Genomic DNA, 17,512 nt, shown 5'->3' on the forward strand with positions numbered 1-17,512 from the left:
ATAGCTGAGTGATCCTGAACATGTCAATTAACCATTGTCTGCCCCAACTTCTTCATCTGTAAAATTGGGATAATAATAGCACCTACCAAAGAGTTGAACACAACTGAAAAACAAAAAAAACTTCACAGAGTTGTGGTAAGGATCATAGGACATAATATATACCAAGAACATTGCAAATTTTAAAACTATATAAATGTTAGCTATTATTATATTATTAAATGAAATCAGAAGCCGAATGAGGTATGATTAGAAATGATGGTGGGCTATATAGTGAAGGATAACCCACAGACAGATAACATACTCCATTGGTAACTATGCAAGTAATCTAGTAATCTAGAGGAATGTACCCAATACACTGGATTGGCACATAATCCCTTGTAGAGGATTTATAGAGGACATACTTAAGAGTCCCAATGGAGAATGCACTGTTCCTACACCACCAGGCAGAATACTCAGGTTGACAAGACCACAAGTCCATCATAGGCTCAAAGTTTATGAAATGTTTTTGGATGCCAGGTCTTTTTCTACCTGCCTCTTACTATCTTCTACCAACACATCTTGGGTCCCCTTGCAGTTGATATGCACTTTGGGAGAATACATTCATTTTAGCTCCAGAAACAGATATAATAAGATCTATCTGTTGTATGTCTTGAAAACCATTTGTTGTTTTCAAAGGAAAATAGAGACATTTTCTGCCTTTTTGTATTATCACTCAATTCTAGTAGCATAGGTAATAATTCTTGTTTATGCAAACCATCTGTTGCAGTCTCTCACTATTAGCATGCCCTGTCTTGAGTATGATCTCCCCTCCAGCTGCTTGGGCACTGATTCTAATTCTAGTGCCTTCCCTCTGTCTATTGCTTCCTGTTTGTCCTAGATACAGCTTTTTGTTAATATGTTTGCTTGTTGTCTTCCGTATTAGACTGTGAGCCCCTGGAAGCAGGTATACCTAGCACTTTGTATACCTAGCACTTCCTATAGCTAGCACTTTGCTGTGTCTGGCACATAGTAGGTGCTTAAGAAATGCTTGTGTGTGTTTGTCCTTCGTTGCCAAAGAAGACCATGCCATCAGAGAAATGAGGACATGACTTGCACTTGACTTTGCTTTGGGTGAGGGAGGGCTATGCAGGTCACCAGCCTCACTTCTCCACCAGAGTCATCTGAGTCCAGTGACCAGATATTCATCAGGATGACTAGAGTAAGCATCTGAGCCTGGATAAAAACTCATGAAGAGGAATCTTTGTGATTCCAAGCCCAGTGCTCTTTCCACTGAACTGCCTTTATGATGGCGAGCCAAAAGACAGGGGAATTCCTCTCCTGGATCTTGAAGTTTTCCCTCCTTCAATGCCCATATTGTATCACTCATCTGGCTGGTGAAAGGGGAGGAAGGGATTGCCTTCCTGGCCAGGAAAGGCTTAAATGCCCAACTGAGAGAAGTTCTCTCCTTCTGGAGCGGAGGGATAGAGCTTGGGTGAGTGGGAGAAAAGGACTTGAGAGTGGACACATTCTAGTGGCTGCCATCACTCTACCTATTAAAATTCAGCTCCATCTCAAGATTTGAGGAAGAAGGACCAGTACATATCAAGATATCTAGGTCTCCAAGGAGATAAAGGATAGATACAGGTGCCCTTGATTCCTGACCTGAGATGGAAAAGAATGCCCTGATTCAGCCCATACAACAAGAGGTGAGCGAACATGCAGATGGCTTCCTTCCCAGGTATTTTGGTCCATGGGCAAGGATGGTGACATATAGCAATATCCAGAAAATATGGGATCATGGTTTCCCCAGAGGAGGCCATGATCATTTCTCAGGGTAGAGGTTTCAGGGGCTCAGGACATCTCTCTTATCCTCGTTCTTTCCCCTCACAACAATAGAGTTCTGCCAAAGATCTTTGGGACAGAGGGATGGAGAGACAGAGAGAGGAAGAACCAGGCATACAGTGGAAAGGTTGAAAGATTTTGAGTCAGAGGTTCTGGGTTCATTTCCTCATTGCCACTTAATTATTATCTCTGAGATCTTGAGCAAGTCATTAAACTGTTCTGGGGCCTCAGTTTCCTCATAAATAAAATTAGATGGTGGGGTGGGCCAGATACCCTCTGATATTTCTTCTGGCTCTAAATGTATGATTTGAATACCCTAGATTTGGAGGATACAAGAAGGTGCAGGTAGAGCCTCAGGCTAATATCATTATTTAGGAAGACTTTCCAAAATGCGGTTATGGAAAGAACCTCAGTTTCTTCATGTATAAAACAGGGATAATAATACTCATACCACCTATCTCCCAGGATAGTGCTTAGAACAGTGTCTTGCTCATACTTCAGTACTTCAGAGAGCCTATAATTGAAGTTGGCAGCTAGAACCTGGAGTGAGGAAGACCTGAGTTCAAATCCAGCCTTAGACATTTATTAGGTGTTGACCTTGGACAAGTCAATCACTTAACCCTTCTTGCCTCAGTTTCTTTAACTGTAAAATGAATTGAAGAAAGAAATGGTAAACCACTCCAGCATCTTTGCCAAGAAAACCCCAAGTGGGGTCATGAAAGTCAGACATGACTGAAACAATTGAGCAACAATTGAAGTTTTCCTTGGTTGCAGATCTATTTGTATCTTTTATAAACCTTTACCTGTTTATAAATATGATGTCTCTTCCATTAGAATTTAAACTCCTTAAAGGCTGGGACTCTTCACCTTTGCTTTATAACTGTAGAAGTGCTTAGCACATACAAAGGATGTAGCTGGTCTGTTCTTTAGTAACTGGCTTTAATGAATTATTGTGCATGAAAATTCATCATCCTGTGGTCAACCTGAGGAATGTGCTTTGTAGACCATGAAGTTCTAGACATGGAGAGTTATTTTCTCTTTCTCCTCCTCCTTCTTCTTCTTCTCTTCTTCTTCTTCTTCTCTTCTTCTTCTTCTTCTCTTCTCCTTCTTCTCTTCTTCTTCTTCTCTTCTTCTCTTCTTCTTCTCTTCTTCTTCTTCTCTTCTTCTTCTCTTCTTCTTCTCTTCTTCTTCTTCTTCTTCTTCCTCTTCCTCCTCCTCCTCCTCCTCCTCCTCCTCTTTTCCTCCTCTTCCCCCATCTTTTTCTTGTTCCTCCTCTTCTTCCTCCTCATCTCTAACATATGTGCAATAACTATTGGTTAGGTCACAGATTATATTCCTAAAGACACTATTGGGGGAATGTTTCCAGAGAGGCTAGATGAGACCAGTTCCTTGGCTGTACTGGTGATGTGCTGTGCCCAGGCAGATGGGGCGGGGCAAGGCTCTCCCATTTCCAATAATGTTTTATGTTCCAATGAAAAACTTTCAATCTTAAGTGTATTCTTAGTCAGGGTTCCCCTTTCACCAAGAGAAAAATGTTCCTGAAGGCCATTGCTGCCCTATCTGCTTTGGCCGAAAGGATACCTAGAGATGTTGCCTCGAATAGCTTTACCCTACTGGGCAAGACTCCATTCAGATCTGATAACTTCCCACAAAAGCTTTTGATCTCCTGGCCTATTGTGCTTCCTCATTGCCCTGTCACAGAATCTCATTGCTCTCATTAAACTGAGAGATTGCCCCCAGTTTGGACTTTGGAGAGTAATAGGGTGACATAGTAAAGATACTCTGGCTCCAGCATCTGCTGAGTCAGCCCTTATTGTCACAGAGAGATTAATTGGAGTAACTGGGGATCGGGGTGTTGAGGGGGAGGATCACCGAGGAATGTAGCCCCAGCCCTAGCCTTTGAGATCCATGCAATAAGCTGCTAGGAAATCTGCTGAGTTAGAACTCAAAGTGGATAAGAGTGGGGCATTGAAGGGAAAGAGTTTGGCCTCCTAATGCTTCCGCTCTTCCACTGGAGGATTATTCAACCTGACTTTGCCTGTGCCCAGTACAACGGGGATTGAACTATGAGTAGCTTGTAGACTGAGGGATACAAGGAAGTTATGATGAAGTCAATGACCTTGCTATAGCTGGCCTCCCTCACGGGCTCAGAAAAAAGGGTCTAGAAAAGAAAGGGGAGGTCAGTTATGGCAGATGACCTCTCTTCAAAGTCAGCTTTTTTTCAGTTCTCCCAATATCCCAATCTATTCCTCTTCTCTACTCCTTCCTTCTTTCCTTCCTTCCTCCCTCTCCTCCCCTTCTTTCCTCACTTTCTTTCCTTCTTTCTTTTTCTTTCTTCCTTCCTTTCTTTGTTTCCTTTCTTTCTTTTTCTTTTTCTCTCTCTCTCCCTTCCTTTATTTCTCTCTCTCTTTCTTTCTTTATTTCTCTTTCTTTTTTTCTTTCTTTCTTGCCTTCTTGCTTTCTTGCTTACCTGTTCTCACCTCCTGCCTCCTCTGTTTATGTACTAGGTCTGTCAGGGACACGTATCCTGCCCCCTAACTTGGGATGACCCTCAGACCTACAGACACTGCCAGTTCTTGTCTCAGCTGAAATACAGACAAATTCTTCTGGACGTTCTTCAGGTTTCTTTGTATTTCCTTATCACTCCTGTTTCCATCTTTGGTTTAAATCATAAAGCATTATGCTCCCAGTTCTCTTAAATATTTAATTGAGGAGACAGAGCTTATTCAAATCTGCAAACATTTACTAAGAGACATTCAAGGCACTAAAACCATAGGCTCATAGGATGGGACCTTAGAAGGAGCAAGGCCAACTTTCTCATTTTATAGATGAGGAAGGTGAGTAACAGGAGGTTAAATGACTTGTCCAGGATCCATTCTTTCTTATGTCTTGGAGGTGAGCTTGGGCTCTTAATTTTATATCATTGGTATGTTTTAATTTTATATTGCCTTCCATTCTAAATATGTTCCTGCCCCTTCCCCTCCCCTACCCATTAGGAAACAGGGGAGAAAACAGTCCACCCAAAGCAACTAACATAATAGCTATTTTGGAGAGTAAAGTAAAATACCACACCTAGAGTGCCCCACCTCTGAAAAGAAGACAGGGAGGTACATGTTTTCTATTCTTATCCAGTGCCAGTTTGGTGACCTTGAATTTTTAAAGGCTGCACTGATAGAACATGAACTCTGACAGTTGTAATTCAACTGCAAGTATTTCTCGAGTTCCTACCTGTTCAACATGGTGCTGGGCTCTGTAAGGACTGAGGGAAGTTTAAGACTTGGTCTCTACCCTTAGGGACATTATAATCTCTATTAGTGAAAACAGTAGTGAAAAACAACAAAGGGGTCTGAGGGATGCTGGGTCTGAATGCTGTAGAAGGTCAGAGGAGGGGGCTATCAGCGTGGCTGGAACTAGACAGGAGATTCTGGGAGGAATTGGCGATCCTAATGCCTCCAGCATCCAGGAACTTAAGAAAGGAAACAAACAGGACTTGAACCCAGCAAATGGCGTGATATCGGCCTGGCCCGGGTCCCATTTTAACCTCATGTGGCACAATGGCTAAGTAGAACCTGGTAACAGTAAAATAGAAAGTTTCTCCCCAAGAGAATGAATTCCCCTCATTTAGGAGGAAATGGGTCTGACCTAGAGGGTTAGTCTGGGAGAGGGGAAGTATCTGGAAACACAAAAGAGTAGGCCTAGGCTTTCTGGATATAGAAGCTGGAAGATTATGGGAAGGCAAGCTCAGGAACAGCTAAGGGAATATTAATGACAATTAGGGCACAGGAAAACAATTCAAAAAAGCTCTATTACATGCCCTCCATTGTGCTAGGTGCTGGGACACAGACATAGAAGGATGGGGTGCCTATTCAAGAGCCTTACTCTCTGTGAGTGGGAGGGATAAATCAAAACCTGTGCACAGATAAGTAAATGTAGAAAGTAAATCCAAAGTAATTGTTGGGGGAAGGAGGGAGTTCTGATCTCTGTGGAAAGTCCACAAAGGCCTCTCCTAGGAGGTGAGTGCCTGAGGTGAGCTTCCAAGGAAGAGAAGAGCAGAGGGGAGGTATAAAGTTTTTATGATGCATTTACTGTGTGTCAGGCACTATGCTAAGTGCTTTACAAATACTGTCTAATTTGATCCTTACAACACCCCTTATTGTTATTGTCCTTATTGCAGGTGAGGAAACTGGGTCATTAAATGACTTGGCCAGGGTTACACAACTAGGAAGTATCTGAGGCTGGATTTGAACTCAGGCCTGGTACTCCATTCACCTAGCTACCAAGAGGTGGAGTTGATTAAGGCAGGAGAATATTATAGATATGAGGGACATGGTGTCAGGTGATAGAATATCACAGGAAACAGCAGGTAGGTCAGTTTGGCTATAACACAGAGTGCAAGAGGAAAAATAACATGAAATAAACCTGGAAAGATTTGCTTTTCAGTTATGTCTGATTCTTCATGACCCCATTTTGGGGTTGGTTGTGGTTTCATTTCCTTCTCTAGTTCATTTTACAGATGAGGGAACTGAGGTAGCAAACAGGATTAAGTGACTTGCCCAGGGTCACACAGTGGAAAGTATCTGAGGCTGGATTTGAATTCAAGAAGATGAGTCTTCCTCACTCCAGGCCTGGTTGGAAAGATAGACTAGATCAAAATCATGAAGAGATTTAAATGCCACGCAGAGATATTTGCATTTTATCCTAGAGGCAATAGGGAACCACTGAAGTTCTTGAGCAGATGAGTGCTTCACTCAGATATCTGCTTTAGGAAAATCAATTCAACAGCTGGGTGAAGGACCAGCTGGAGGGGGCAGGGAAGCAGGGAGAATAACGAGGATGCCACGATGATGTTACTGGTGATTGAATGAGATAACATCTGTAAAACACTTGGCACAGTGCCAGGCACAAAGAAGGTACTTAATAAATGCTTATTTCCCCACCCCCCACAGGTGAGAGGTGATGAGAGTGATGGTTGCATGATTGGAGAGAAGGGAGCAGCTGATGTTCTGGAGAGAGAATTCTCTTTCAGAGAGGGCAGTCCCCATTAGTTTCCTACTCATATCAGTTAGTCAGCCAGTTAGTTTTTCAGTCAACAAGCATTTATCAAACATTTATTGTATGCGAGACTGTGCTGAAGATAGAAAGGGAAAAACACTATTCCTACCCTTAAAGAACTCATGCTCTGATGGGAGAGACAACATGTAAATAACTAGGTACAAACAATGCATGTATGTATGCATGTACACACATATGTACATGTGTACATGTGTTTATACACAGAAAGAGACAGACTAAAGAATAACATATCTCAGAAGGAAGGTGCAAGCTAGCATTTGAGCACCAATGAAGCCTTGAGCTTGAGAAAGCAGAGGAAATCAAGGCAGAAGTGAAGGGGAAGAGTATTTTAGGCATAAGGAGACACTTAGGGCAAAAACATAAATAAAGCAGAAGGGGAAGGGACTTTTAAAATCACCTAGTCAGAGGTTCTTGACCTTTTCAGTGTCATGGGCTCCTTGGGCAATCTGGTGAAGCCTCTGGAGCCCCTTCTTAGAATGATGTATGAGATAAAGTACAGAGGATTACAAATCAGTTTTATTGAAATACAGTTATAAAATGCAATTACTTAAAAATAAGTTCACCTGATCTGCTCCATGAGGAAATTGAGGACCAGAGAGGTAAAGGGATCAACCCAAACTCCTCTTCTCAGGCCACATGTGCCAGGTCACATTTCCTTTGCTTGGTTTTTGCAGGGTACCCATCTCAGGGCAGGATGGAAAATGATTCCTCTCTTTGTCTTATGTTTGCTTCAAGGTAAGTAAAGGAGAGAGCCTGGGGGTGACCCCTAGAGTCCTAAAATATTCATATTGTGAGGCAGGCAAGACCTGTGATTCCATGCCCCACCATGCCTATACCCAAAGTCAGCCAACAAAGTTCAAGAGGTTTCTGACGGGCATCATGATTGCCATCAACTCTTGGCCTAGCCATACCCTTTTCTCTACCATGGAGCCAGGTGGCTCCTAGCCACCTGTCATTAGAAGTGAACCAATGAGTGTGATGGGTGGAGGCTCAGAGGGGGTGGGCATGCTCCTCCCCTATTGGGTGTTGTGAGTTACTGTTGTCAAAGGACAAATACATCATACACAATTTCTGTATGATCCATTTTGGAAGAGTTTCTGGACCCATCTCTCTTCTACTGGTTAAAATAGACCCTCACAAATTTGTTCTGCTTAACTATGCACATCTGTTACAAGATTTTATTTTTCTTTTCTTTTTTTCCTCAATGGGGGTATGTGGGAAAGGAAGAGAAATGATTTTAAAAATTAATTTAATTTAAAAACAATTTTAAAAAAAGACTTCATCTACTTCCCTCATCCCTAGCCCTTCCCGCAGATACTGGTGCTTTGAAAGGTCCAAGACTGGTAAATGGAGACCCCGGGGGAATGGTCACCATCAAGTGCCATTATGCTCCCACACTTGCCAACAAGCACCAGAGGAAGTATTGGTGCCGCCTGTACCCACCTCAGAGGGTCTGCCACACTGTCATCTCTACCAATTTCTACATCAGCCAGAGCTACCAGGGCCGAGTGACTCTTCTGGACTTCCCCAGATCGGCCATGTTTGTAGTGACCTTGGCCCAGTTGACACCTGAAGATGCAGGGTATTATCGCTGTGGCATTGGACCTAGAACAGATGCGCTCTTCCTCAGCATGAATCTAACCATCTCTACAGGTACAGGCTTACATTACACCAACACACCTTACAGTGAAAACAGGCAGAGTTCAGTGGGAAAGTACTGGGTCTAGAAGCAGCATTTGGATTCAAATGATGACTTCCCCCCTTACTACCTCTGTGATTGTGGGTAAGGCATCTCACCTCTGCAGACCCTACTTTACTGATTCACAAAATGAGGACATTGGACTATATATATCTCTATGGTCCTTTCCAACTCTGATTCTGATATAGAAGGCAGTTAGTTCCATAGCAGTAATATCATAAATGTGATAGATATTCCTCTTAAAATATGGTCTATTAAAGCTTAAATTAGGAGAATGCACAAGAAGAGATTCTATTGGTCAGGAAATCCTCCTCAGGACCATGCCTTAAACCCAAATCACTCTGGATCTCTTTGATTGACCAGTAATAGATCTTAGACCAAGTCTGGTCATTGTTTGGTCCCTGACAGCTCACTGTTTCTGTTTTTGGCCAGAAACCTTGAGGGTCTTCTCCTCCCAGAATGATTTTTTTTTTGACTGCATAAAAGAGGCTGTTCTTTGTCTCATTTCTGGCCTAGCCTTAGTGACTAAATAAATGGGTGTTGCCTCAGTCAACCTCAGACCTGGGAAAGACCTTAGCCTAAAAAGGCCAAGGTCTCCCACTGTGTCTGGGGCCATCTGCAGTCGTTTTGAGCTCTCTCTTGCCCCTGGGCCCAGATGGCTCCAGAGGATAAAGTGAAGTTTCTGACTTTTCACTACCCTCCTTTACTTAAATCCAATTGCCTTGCAAGTCATGGCATCACTTTCATGATGTCATGGTCCTCTTAGATCTAGAAAGAAGGAAAAACAAGTTGTTGTGTGTTTGTCCTTTGTTTTTGAAGATGACCATGACGTCATTGAAAAGGTGACATGACTTGCACTTGACTTTGTTTTGAGTGAGGGAGGGCTGTGCAGGTCACCAGCCTCACTTCTCCTCCACAGCCATCTGGATCCAGTGACCAGATATTCCTCAGGATGACTGGAGATGATCCCAGATGCAATGGGAGACCCTGACCCTTTTAGGCTAAGGTCTTTTCAGGTACTCACTTAGAGTGAGGTAATACCCATTCAGAGAATAGGCCTCTTTAAGAAGTAGTCAAAGGATGGCCCCTTTAATTAGAAAGTCAAAAATAATCCAGCTGGGAGGGAAAGACTCTCAGGGTTGCTGTTCCAAAGAGAAACAGTTATCATTGATATTCCCTGTAAGGCAGGAAGGAGTTAACTAGGCAACTTCTGCCCTCCAAAATTTACCTTGAAGGAAAAACGACCACGACCACAGCATCTTATCTGGGGAGTTCTCCCGGGTTTGTCCAGTAACTGTGTTCTGATTGGCCAGATTCTCTACTCATGGCCAATCCAAATATGGAGGAGTTCCCTAGGAATTAGGAGGGAGTGACCAGAACCTTCAGGAGTGTTATTATAGCCGCCTGTGACTTCACAGATTTGATTACAAAGTATTAATTAGGTTGGGTGGGATGGTATGATATAGGGTGTACCTGCATTGAGTTCATCAATCAGACGGGAATTAGAGAAGGCTTAAGAAGCAGAGAAGAGGGTGTTGAAGAGGGGCCCTTAAGACCTCTGGTGAACATGAGGCAGTAGCATCCGGGGGATGGTGAGCACCTGAAATGAATATATGTTGTAGCAGAAGGAATCTAAATGGTATGTTAGGGTGGCTTCTGAGAATTCAACACCAGGAAAAAAAAAGTAGTTCCTCCAGAAGAACTTGTAGGCTGCCTTTCACCAAACAATGGGAGCTCTGTAACCTCATGTTTCCCTTTTTGGTATTGTCTGGCAAGCAAGCTCACCTTCAGTAACTAACTGTATCAGTAAGGACCCTGACATACACAGAAGGGCCTGCTTTTCAGGTTCTTAAATCTGCTTTTCTAAAAGGAAAGCAACTTTTGAAGGGTCAACAACCTACTTTAATCAAGCATGTGTATCATTCGCTTAGTTCAGGGGGAAACGTCAGCACCCTGAACTTTAGAGAAAACGCAGAGAAACAAAGATCAACACATAGGGTTTCCAACTATCTGATGCTAAGCAATACCTACATAGTTACCAGATAGAGGAGCACTAACATCTGGGTTTTCAAAGTGGGGGGGGGGCGGGGGGAGACTGTGAAAGAGTGGGGGGTGGGGCCCTTAGCGTCTGCCCAGAGTCTGTCTGGCTAAACAAACACTTCCAAAGAGTAAGCCCCCAAGTAAAACCTCATGTCAGAGTATTTATACATTTTTCAGAGCCAAAGGGCACAACCCTTTCCTCAATAGAAATTAACAAAAGGTACTTGAGGCCTATTAATGGGTGGGGAAGATCTAATTAACCTGGAACATCTATCATTCTGATTTAAAAAAATGTTTTTTAATATATGCGTATATATATATATAATATATATGCATATATACACACATATGTTTACACACACACACACACACACACACACACACATACACACTGTGCCTGAAGTGGGATGGGAAAACAGGTCTGGCTGACTCCAAAGCTAGGATTTCTCCACTTTATACTGCCTCCTCTCAGATTGGCATCACAGAATCTGAGAGTTGGAAGTGGTAATCTACTCCAACCCATACACCAAAGGCAGATAGGTGGTACAGGATGGAGTCACCCTGACCAAGTAAGCATCATAGTCCTCATTTCACAGATCAGGAAACCAAGGCATAGCGACTGGTCCACAGTCACACACCAGGAAATGTCAGAACCTGAACTCAAACCCAAATGTTTGGATTCCAAGCCCAGTTCTCTTTCCTCTAGACTACAGTTTCTTCATAAATCTGTCAGTTATTCATTGCTTGAGTTGTAGGTTTGTTTCAAGAGCTTTCCTCCCAATATCTAACTGCTGTTGGACTAAGGAAATGGGAATTTTGAAGAAGTGTTAGGGGGAGGAAACAGGGATAAATTTGAGGAGTAGGGCATTTTGTTTTTGGAGGGGGGAAGGCAAGGTAAACAGGGTTAAGTGACTTGCCCAAGGTCACACAGCTAATGTCAAGTGTCTGAGGCCAAATTTGAACTCAGGTCCTCCTGACTCCAGGGCTGGTGCTCTATTTACTGTACCATCTAGCTGCCCCAAGTAGGGCATTTCTGGAACAAGGGAGGCCTGAGGAAGGTTCTAGGCTGTAGGCTCTGGGAAGCCAGAGGATAGCATATGGGTCATGAATGATTGGGGATAGAGGGAACCCTAGAAAGGGGAATCAGGGAATAGAAAGAGGAGGTGGCTGCCCAGTCCCCACTTTTGCCCTGGCCTGTGCTGAAAAGTGAGACGATTGATATTTCCTTCCATTTGTATTTTAGCTAACATGCCTATGGATGTAATACTTAGCCTGATTGATCAGTTTAACAGCTTCCAGCCAACTTAATGTAGCCTCTTTACAAATGCAAATGCAAGCACTGTCATTAATTAACCTGTGTTCTTTCCCTACAGCTCAAGCCAATCATTCTTTAGATTCTGCCATTGTCACAATTCCCTCAAGTATCATTCCCAAGACAGCTCTGGCTACCAAAGGCCAGACTATGGAAACCCTTTGTACATCAACTTCAGTTACATGTAGACAGGACCTTGACACAACCCTGCTTGTAGAGGGATGGCAGACAAGAACCAGCAGAAGAGATACCACTCCAGCTGAAGTCACCCAAGCACCAGGAACCACTGGAACAACTACAGGTGGACAGGACCTTGGCACAACCCTGCTTGTAGAAGGATGGCAGACAAGAACCAGCAGAAGAGATACCACTCCAGCGGAAGTCACCCAAGCACCAGGAACCACTGGAACAACTACAGGTGGACAGGACCTTGGCACAACCCTGCTTGTAGAAGGATGGCAGACAAGAACCAGCAGAAGAGATACCACTCCAGCAGAAGTCACCCAAGCACCAGGAACCACTGGAACAACTACAGGTGGACAGGACCTTGGCACAACCCTGCTTGTAGAAGGATGGCAGACAAGAACCAGCAGAAGAGATACCACTCCAGCGGAAGTCACCCAAGCACCAGGAACCACTGAAACAACTACAGGTGGACAGGACCTTGGCACAACCCTGCTTGTAGAAGGATGGCAGACAAGAACCAGCAGAAGAGATACCACTCCAGCTGAAGTCACCCAAGCATCAGGAACCACTGGAACAACTACAGGTGGACAGGACCTTGGCACAACCCTGCTTGTAGAAGGATGGCAGACAAGAACCAGCAGAAGAGATACCACTCCAGCTGAAGTCACCCAGGTACCAGGAAGCCCTGGAGCAACAGCCCCAGAGATAGGAACCACTGGAACAACTACAGGTGGACAGGACCTTGGCACAACCCTTCTTGTAGAAGGATGGCAGATGAGAACCAGCATAAGAGATACCACTCCAGCTGAAGTCACCCAAGCACCAGGAACCGCTGGAACAACTACAGCTACAGGTGGACAGGACCTTGGCACAACCCTGTTTGTAGAAGAATTGGAAACAAGAACTAGCAGAAGAGATACCACTCCAGGTGAAGTCACCCAGGTACCAGGAAGCCCTGGAGCAACAGCCCCAGAGATAGGTGGACAAGTTCCCAAAACTATCATAACAACAGCTTTAGCTCCAGATGGTGAGGTCTTTGATACAACTTTGGTTATAAAAAGACAGGAGGCAGGAACTTGCAGAGGACACATAATTCCAACCAACGCCTCAGGAACCATTGGGATAATCACCCCAGTTACAGGTAGCCAGGATCCAGGAACTCTTGGAAGAACAACTCCAGCTATAGGCAGACAAGACTTTGACACAAGTCTGGAGGCAGGAATTAGCAGAGATCTAACTCTTATTAGAGTCACTCAGCTACCAGCACAAGCTTCACACAAAAATATACAGCCTCCATCAACAGTTAGATTACCAATTCCAGGTACCGATGATTGGGTTCTGGAAACCACAAGAGCAGCAAATCTAGTTCCACAGGGACAGACTTCAAGAGCCAAAGTAACATCTAACGTAATGGAAGGTGGTTTGGTCTTGGGAACTAGGGCAGCAACAAAAACAGTTGTGGGAACCATTAAAGAAAGGAGATCAACCGTCAGAAATACTAATAGGCTAATTGAGGGAACTGTGAACATTGGAATACCTCTGATTACCACCATGAACAGGCCAAGCATCATCAGACCTTCTGCAATGGTCAGAGACAGTCTCAGAGCAGTAACTCCAGGCACAGACCAGCAGAGTGAGGAGATCACCAGAACTTCAGCCCCTGATGCAGATGCAGGTGCTTGGTTCTCAGGAACCATTACAAAGGGGAAAGTTTCAGCCTTGGCAGGAACAGTTGCTAATAGTAGAAAAAGTTACTCTGAGGAGCCCCTGAGAAGAATCCCGGGAGCAGCACTTCCGATTTCTCCCAGCAATAAGCCCTTCATGGAGAAGTAAGAACTACTGCATGTTTCTTCTCTAGAAGTACCCCTCTTGCCACTCTGGTCCCTTAGGTCAGTTCTCTGGGTCCTTCTTCATTTTGCCCACTCTTCCTAAAATTGGACTTAGAATTGATGAGGAGTCCAATGGATTTATTATCCTTTCCATCTTTCCTTTCCTCAGTCCACTAATTTAGAGAAAAGGACTTCAGATTAGACCATGTTTCACCTCAATCTGTCACTTCCTCTCCTTACCCCTTCAGATATCTTAGTTGAGAGGTTATTATCTATGCTGAAAACTTCTCTCTGTCTCTGTCTCTCTCTCTCTCTTGTCTTTGTTTCCTTTCTTTCTCTCTTACTCCCTGCTTTTTTCTTTCCTTCTTCCTTCCCTTTCTCTCTCATAGTTTAATTAGAGTTTGAATCATAAAATGAAAGAGCCAAGGGGGATGAGTGGAAATATTTAACCCAAAGCCCTCTTTTTGGAGGATTAGACAGAGATCCAGAGAGGTATAGTGTCTTACCCAAGGTCACACAGCTAATAATTTTATCTCTGAGAAAGAACTAGAACAGATCTTCTGTTCTTAATCCAGTACAATTTCAGATAGATTTATTACCGGCTGTGATTGGGCCACCTTGGGTATGTAGATACCCTCATTCAGCACAGTAAGGGAGAAAGAGCCCTAGGCTGACTCTCCAGAGGCCTGAGTTACTCTTGTCCTGGCTCTGTGACTAGCAAGCTATATGACCTTAGGCAATTGACTTTTCCTCTCAGTGCCTTAGTTTCTTCCCCTGTAAAATTGGGGTGTTGGACTAGATGGTCCACAAGGTCTTTTCCAACTCCAAGTTCTAGGATGCTCTGATTATAAGCAAGGTCCTTACCAACATTCTCCCCAATTTCTACTGCTCCTCAGCCTTCCCTCCTCCTTTCTTCCCCAGTTCATCTCCAGATGAGAGGCGGGTCTCCCTAATCCTGATCACTCTCTCTACGGTGTTGCTCCCATTTGTTCTTCTGGTTCTGTTGCTACTGCTAAGGAAGTTTCGAAAGAGGGTCTGTAAGTCATTAGGGTCCAGGGTGTGGGGAATGGAAATTTGTATATCCTTTTTGATGCTACAAGGGGTACAGTTATGTCTGATGGTTAGGGTAGTAGACGGGCAGATGAGGTATGGTAGGAAACCAGAGATCTAGATACAGCCCTCCCCTTACACTTTCTGTATGCCTCTAGACAAGTCACTGACCCATCTGGTCCTCAGTTTGTCTCTCTATACAATGAACACAATCATCCTTTCCCAATCATTGCCTCCCAGGGCTAACAATGCTAAAGATGAAAGTTTTTGGAAGATCATAGGAATCTTAAGATTTAGAACGTGAAGGAAATTTGGAAATCATCTACTCTAAGTGCCTCGTTTTACAGGTGAGGAAACTGAAAACAAGAGAGGGGATTTTGCTTTCCAAGGTTATACAGGTAGGAAGTCACAGAGCTGGGACTGGGACCTCTGCCTGCCAGTTCCATAGGCAAGTTTATACTCACAAAACTTGAGATGTCTTGAAGGCCCTTCCCTTACTTCTTTGCAGAAGTTTTAGGCGGAGGGAGGTTTATAGATGTGAAACATAAAAATAGATTTTTTCAATGTAATGATAGATTGTGTGAAATTTTTTATCTTATTTTCCTTTTTTTAAAAAACTTATTTGTTATAAGGGATGACTCCTCCAGGAGAAGGACGTGGGGGTAATTTAGGCTATGTAAAGCCAAAATCTATCAATAACATTTAAAAAGATGATGTCCTAAAGAAATTGCTAACTGGAAGCTTGCATGCCCTCCAAGTCACCCCCCTCCATTCCCATGTATATGCCAGAGAAAGAAGTAGAGATAGAGAAAAAGAGACAGAAAGAGAGGTATTGCCAAGAGACGAATCAGCCAGACTATACATTCTGCATGGTTGGGTTGAAATTATTTTAAATCAGGTCTCTGCCAGTCCAGGGTCCAGAGCTAAGTGTTAGTGAGCAAAGGGTTATATAGTGACTGGGGCTGGGGCTGGGGCTGGGGCTGAGACTGGTGGGAGGGGCCTAGGGCGGGGGAGGGGGTGTCCTGAGTCCACAGGCTATAGATTCCATAGTCCTAGTCCTCTGCTGAGCATTCGTTGCTCTGGGGGCCCAAACTGGTCCTTGGTGGTGTGATTATTTGAGAACAAAGTTTATCTTCAGGAGAAGAGCTATAAGGAGAAGGAATTTTCTAGGCCCGGTAACCCTCACAAGGTTTTCTGTGCCTATGCAGCTCTTCGGACACAGAAGCCCACGTTTTCCCTAATCCAGCTAACTAACTTTCAAGATCTCCCTGAGAAGCTGAGTTTGGAAGCATTACAGCCCCAGGAAGCCTCACTCCTCCACAGTCATCCCCGAGGACAGCAATCAGGGGACTCAACCCTCCTCTCTGTGCCAGTCTGAACCTCTCAGAGGGGGGTCCTCAGTGTCTTCCTGGAACACAAGAACCAGGAGCTCCTTGATGTAAATTCCACACCACTTCTTCCCTATAATTAGGAGAGGAGGTCAAAAGAGCTGGGGTTCAGCATAGAGAAGAAAAAGGTGAGGTCATGAGGACTTAATTATTTTGAAATCTAGGAGGGTGTGAAAATGAGGGATGCTTATTTGTTGTTCACCACCAAAGAAGAAATGAAGAGATTTTAAATTTCAGTGAGACTCCAGAAAGGACTTTCAGACTAAGATCCCTGGAAGAGGCTACCAGGGAGCTATGGAATCTCCATCCCCAAAGATTTAACAATCGTGATCTTTCCTCTTCCGAATCCCCCCTCCCCCACGCTTACTTGTAATTCTTATATTGTGTTTTTTACATCAAATTCATACGGCAGTTACTTGTGTATGTATTTAGCCTATCATCACCAAAAGACAGACTGTAAAAGTCCCTGAGGATGCCTTCTTCATCTTTGTATCTCCCATAGTGCCCAAGCACATGGGAAGCACTCAATAAATGCGCTTGTTGAACTGAATTGTCTAGATTGATCTGTTATGGGATGAAATTATCTCTGAGTATTCCAATCTTCACTGATTTCCCCCTTTTCTTAACTCCTTCAACAGTCCCTAAACTTATATTGGTAAAAAATTTTGAGCCTACCCTCCCCATGTAAGTATTATTATTTATTTATAAATTATATATGTATACCTCTGTACTAATAATTATGTTTCTTCTAAAATTTACCAAGAATTATACATTTTTAAAGGAATCATTCATAAAGATTATACAATACTTGGTCCTAGAGTCATTAGGGAGTCCCTAGAGTTTATTGAAGGGTGTGTAACATGGTCAGACCTATAGTTTAGGAAAATCACTTTGGCAGATGTGTCTCATCTGGCATGAGAATGGGAGAAAACTTAGGGTGGGGATGACAGATAAGAGGCTATTGAAATAGTCCTGCTTGAGAGGTGATGAGAGTCTGAAATGAGGTGGTAATGAAGTGAGTTGAGAAAGAAAACAGACAGGACAGATGTAGAGGTAAGGACAATAAGATCTGTCAACTGGTTATGTATGCAGGATGAGAGAAAATAAGAATTAC

The 17,512-nt window shown here is 43.6% G+C and overlaps 1 protein-coding gene across 3 annotated transcripts; it reads left to right on the forward strand.

Annotated features, from left to right (window-relative positions):
* The first annotated feature begins 1,463 nt into the window (after positions 1-1,463).
* On the forward strand, positions 1,464-16,948 carry FCAMR (Fc alpha and mu receptor). Of its 3 annotated transcripts, none has more exons than XM_072648003.1 (6): positions 1,464-1,685; positions 7,569-7,629; positions 8,197-8,547; positions 12,007-13,960; positions 14,882-14,997; positions 16,219-16,948. In XM_072648003.1, exons 1-6 carry the CDS (start codon positions 1,647-1,649, stop codon positions 16,386-16,388), a joined length of 2,691 nt encoding a protein of 896 aa, XP_072504104.1. In that variant the 5' UTR covers positions 1,464-1,646; the 3' UTR covers positions 16,389-16,948. The 3 variants fall into 3 exon arrangements, with proteins under 3 accessions (XP_072504104.1, XP_072504105.1, XP_072504106.1); XM_072648004.1 differs by having other exon boundaries at positions 14,882-14,993; XM_072648005.1 differs by lacking the exon at positions 14,882-14,997.
* Positions 16,949-17,512: the final 564 nt, after the last annotated feature.

The sequence above is a fragment of the Notamacropus eugenii genome, chromosome 2, assembly GCF_028372415.1.
Source record: "Notamacropus eugenii isolate mMacEug1 chromosome 2, mMacEug1.pri_v2, whole genome shotgun sequence".
In the NCBI taxonomy this organism is placed as follows: Eukaryota; Metazoa; Chordata; class Mammalia; order Diprotodontia; family Macropodidae; genus Notamacropus; species Notamacropus eugenii.

Coding starts and splice junctions, on each gene's coding strand:
- FCAMR (XM_072648003.1), top strand. CDS start 1,647: ATGGAAAAGAATGCCCTGATTCAGCCCATACAACAAGAG. Junction 8,548..12,006: donor GAATCTAACCATCTCTACAG/GTACAGGCTTAC, acceptor CTTTCCCTACAG/CTCAAGCCAATCATTCTTTA. Junction 13,961..14,881: donor AATAAGCCCTTCATGGAGAA/GTAAGAACTACT, acceptor TTTCTTCCCCAG/TTCATCTCCAGATGAGAGGC.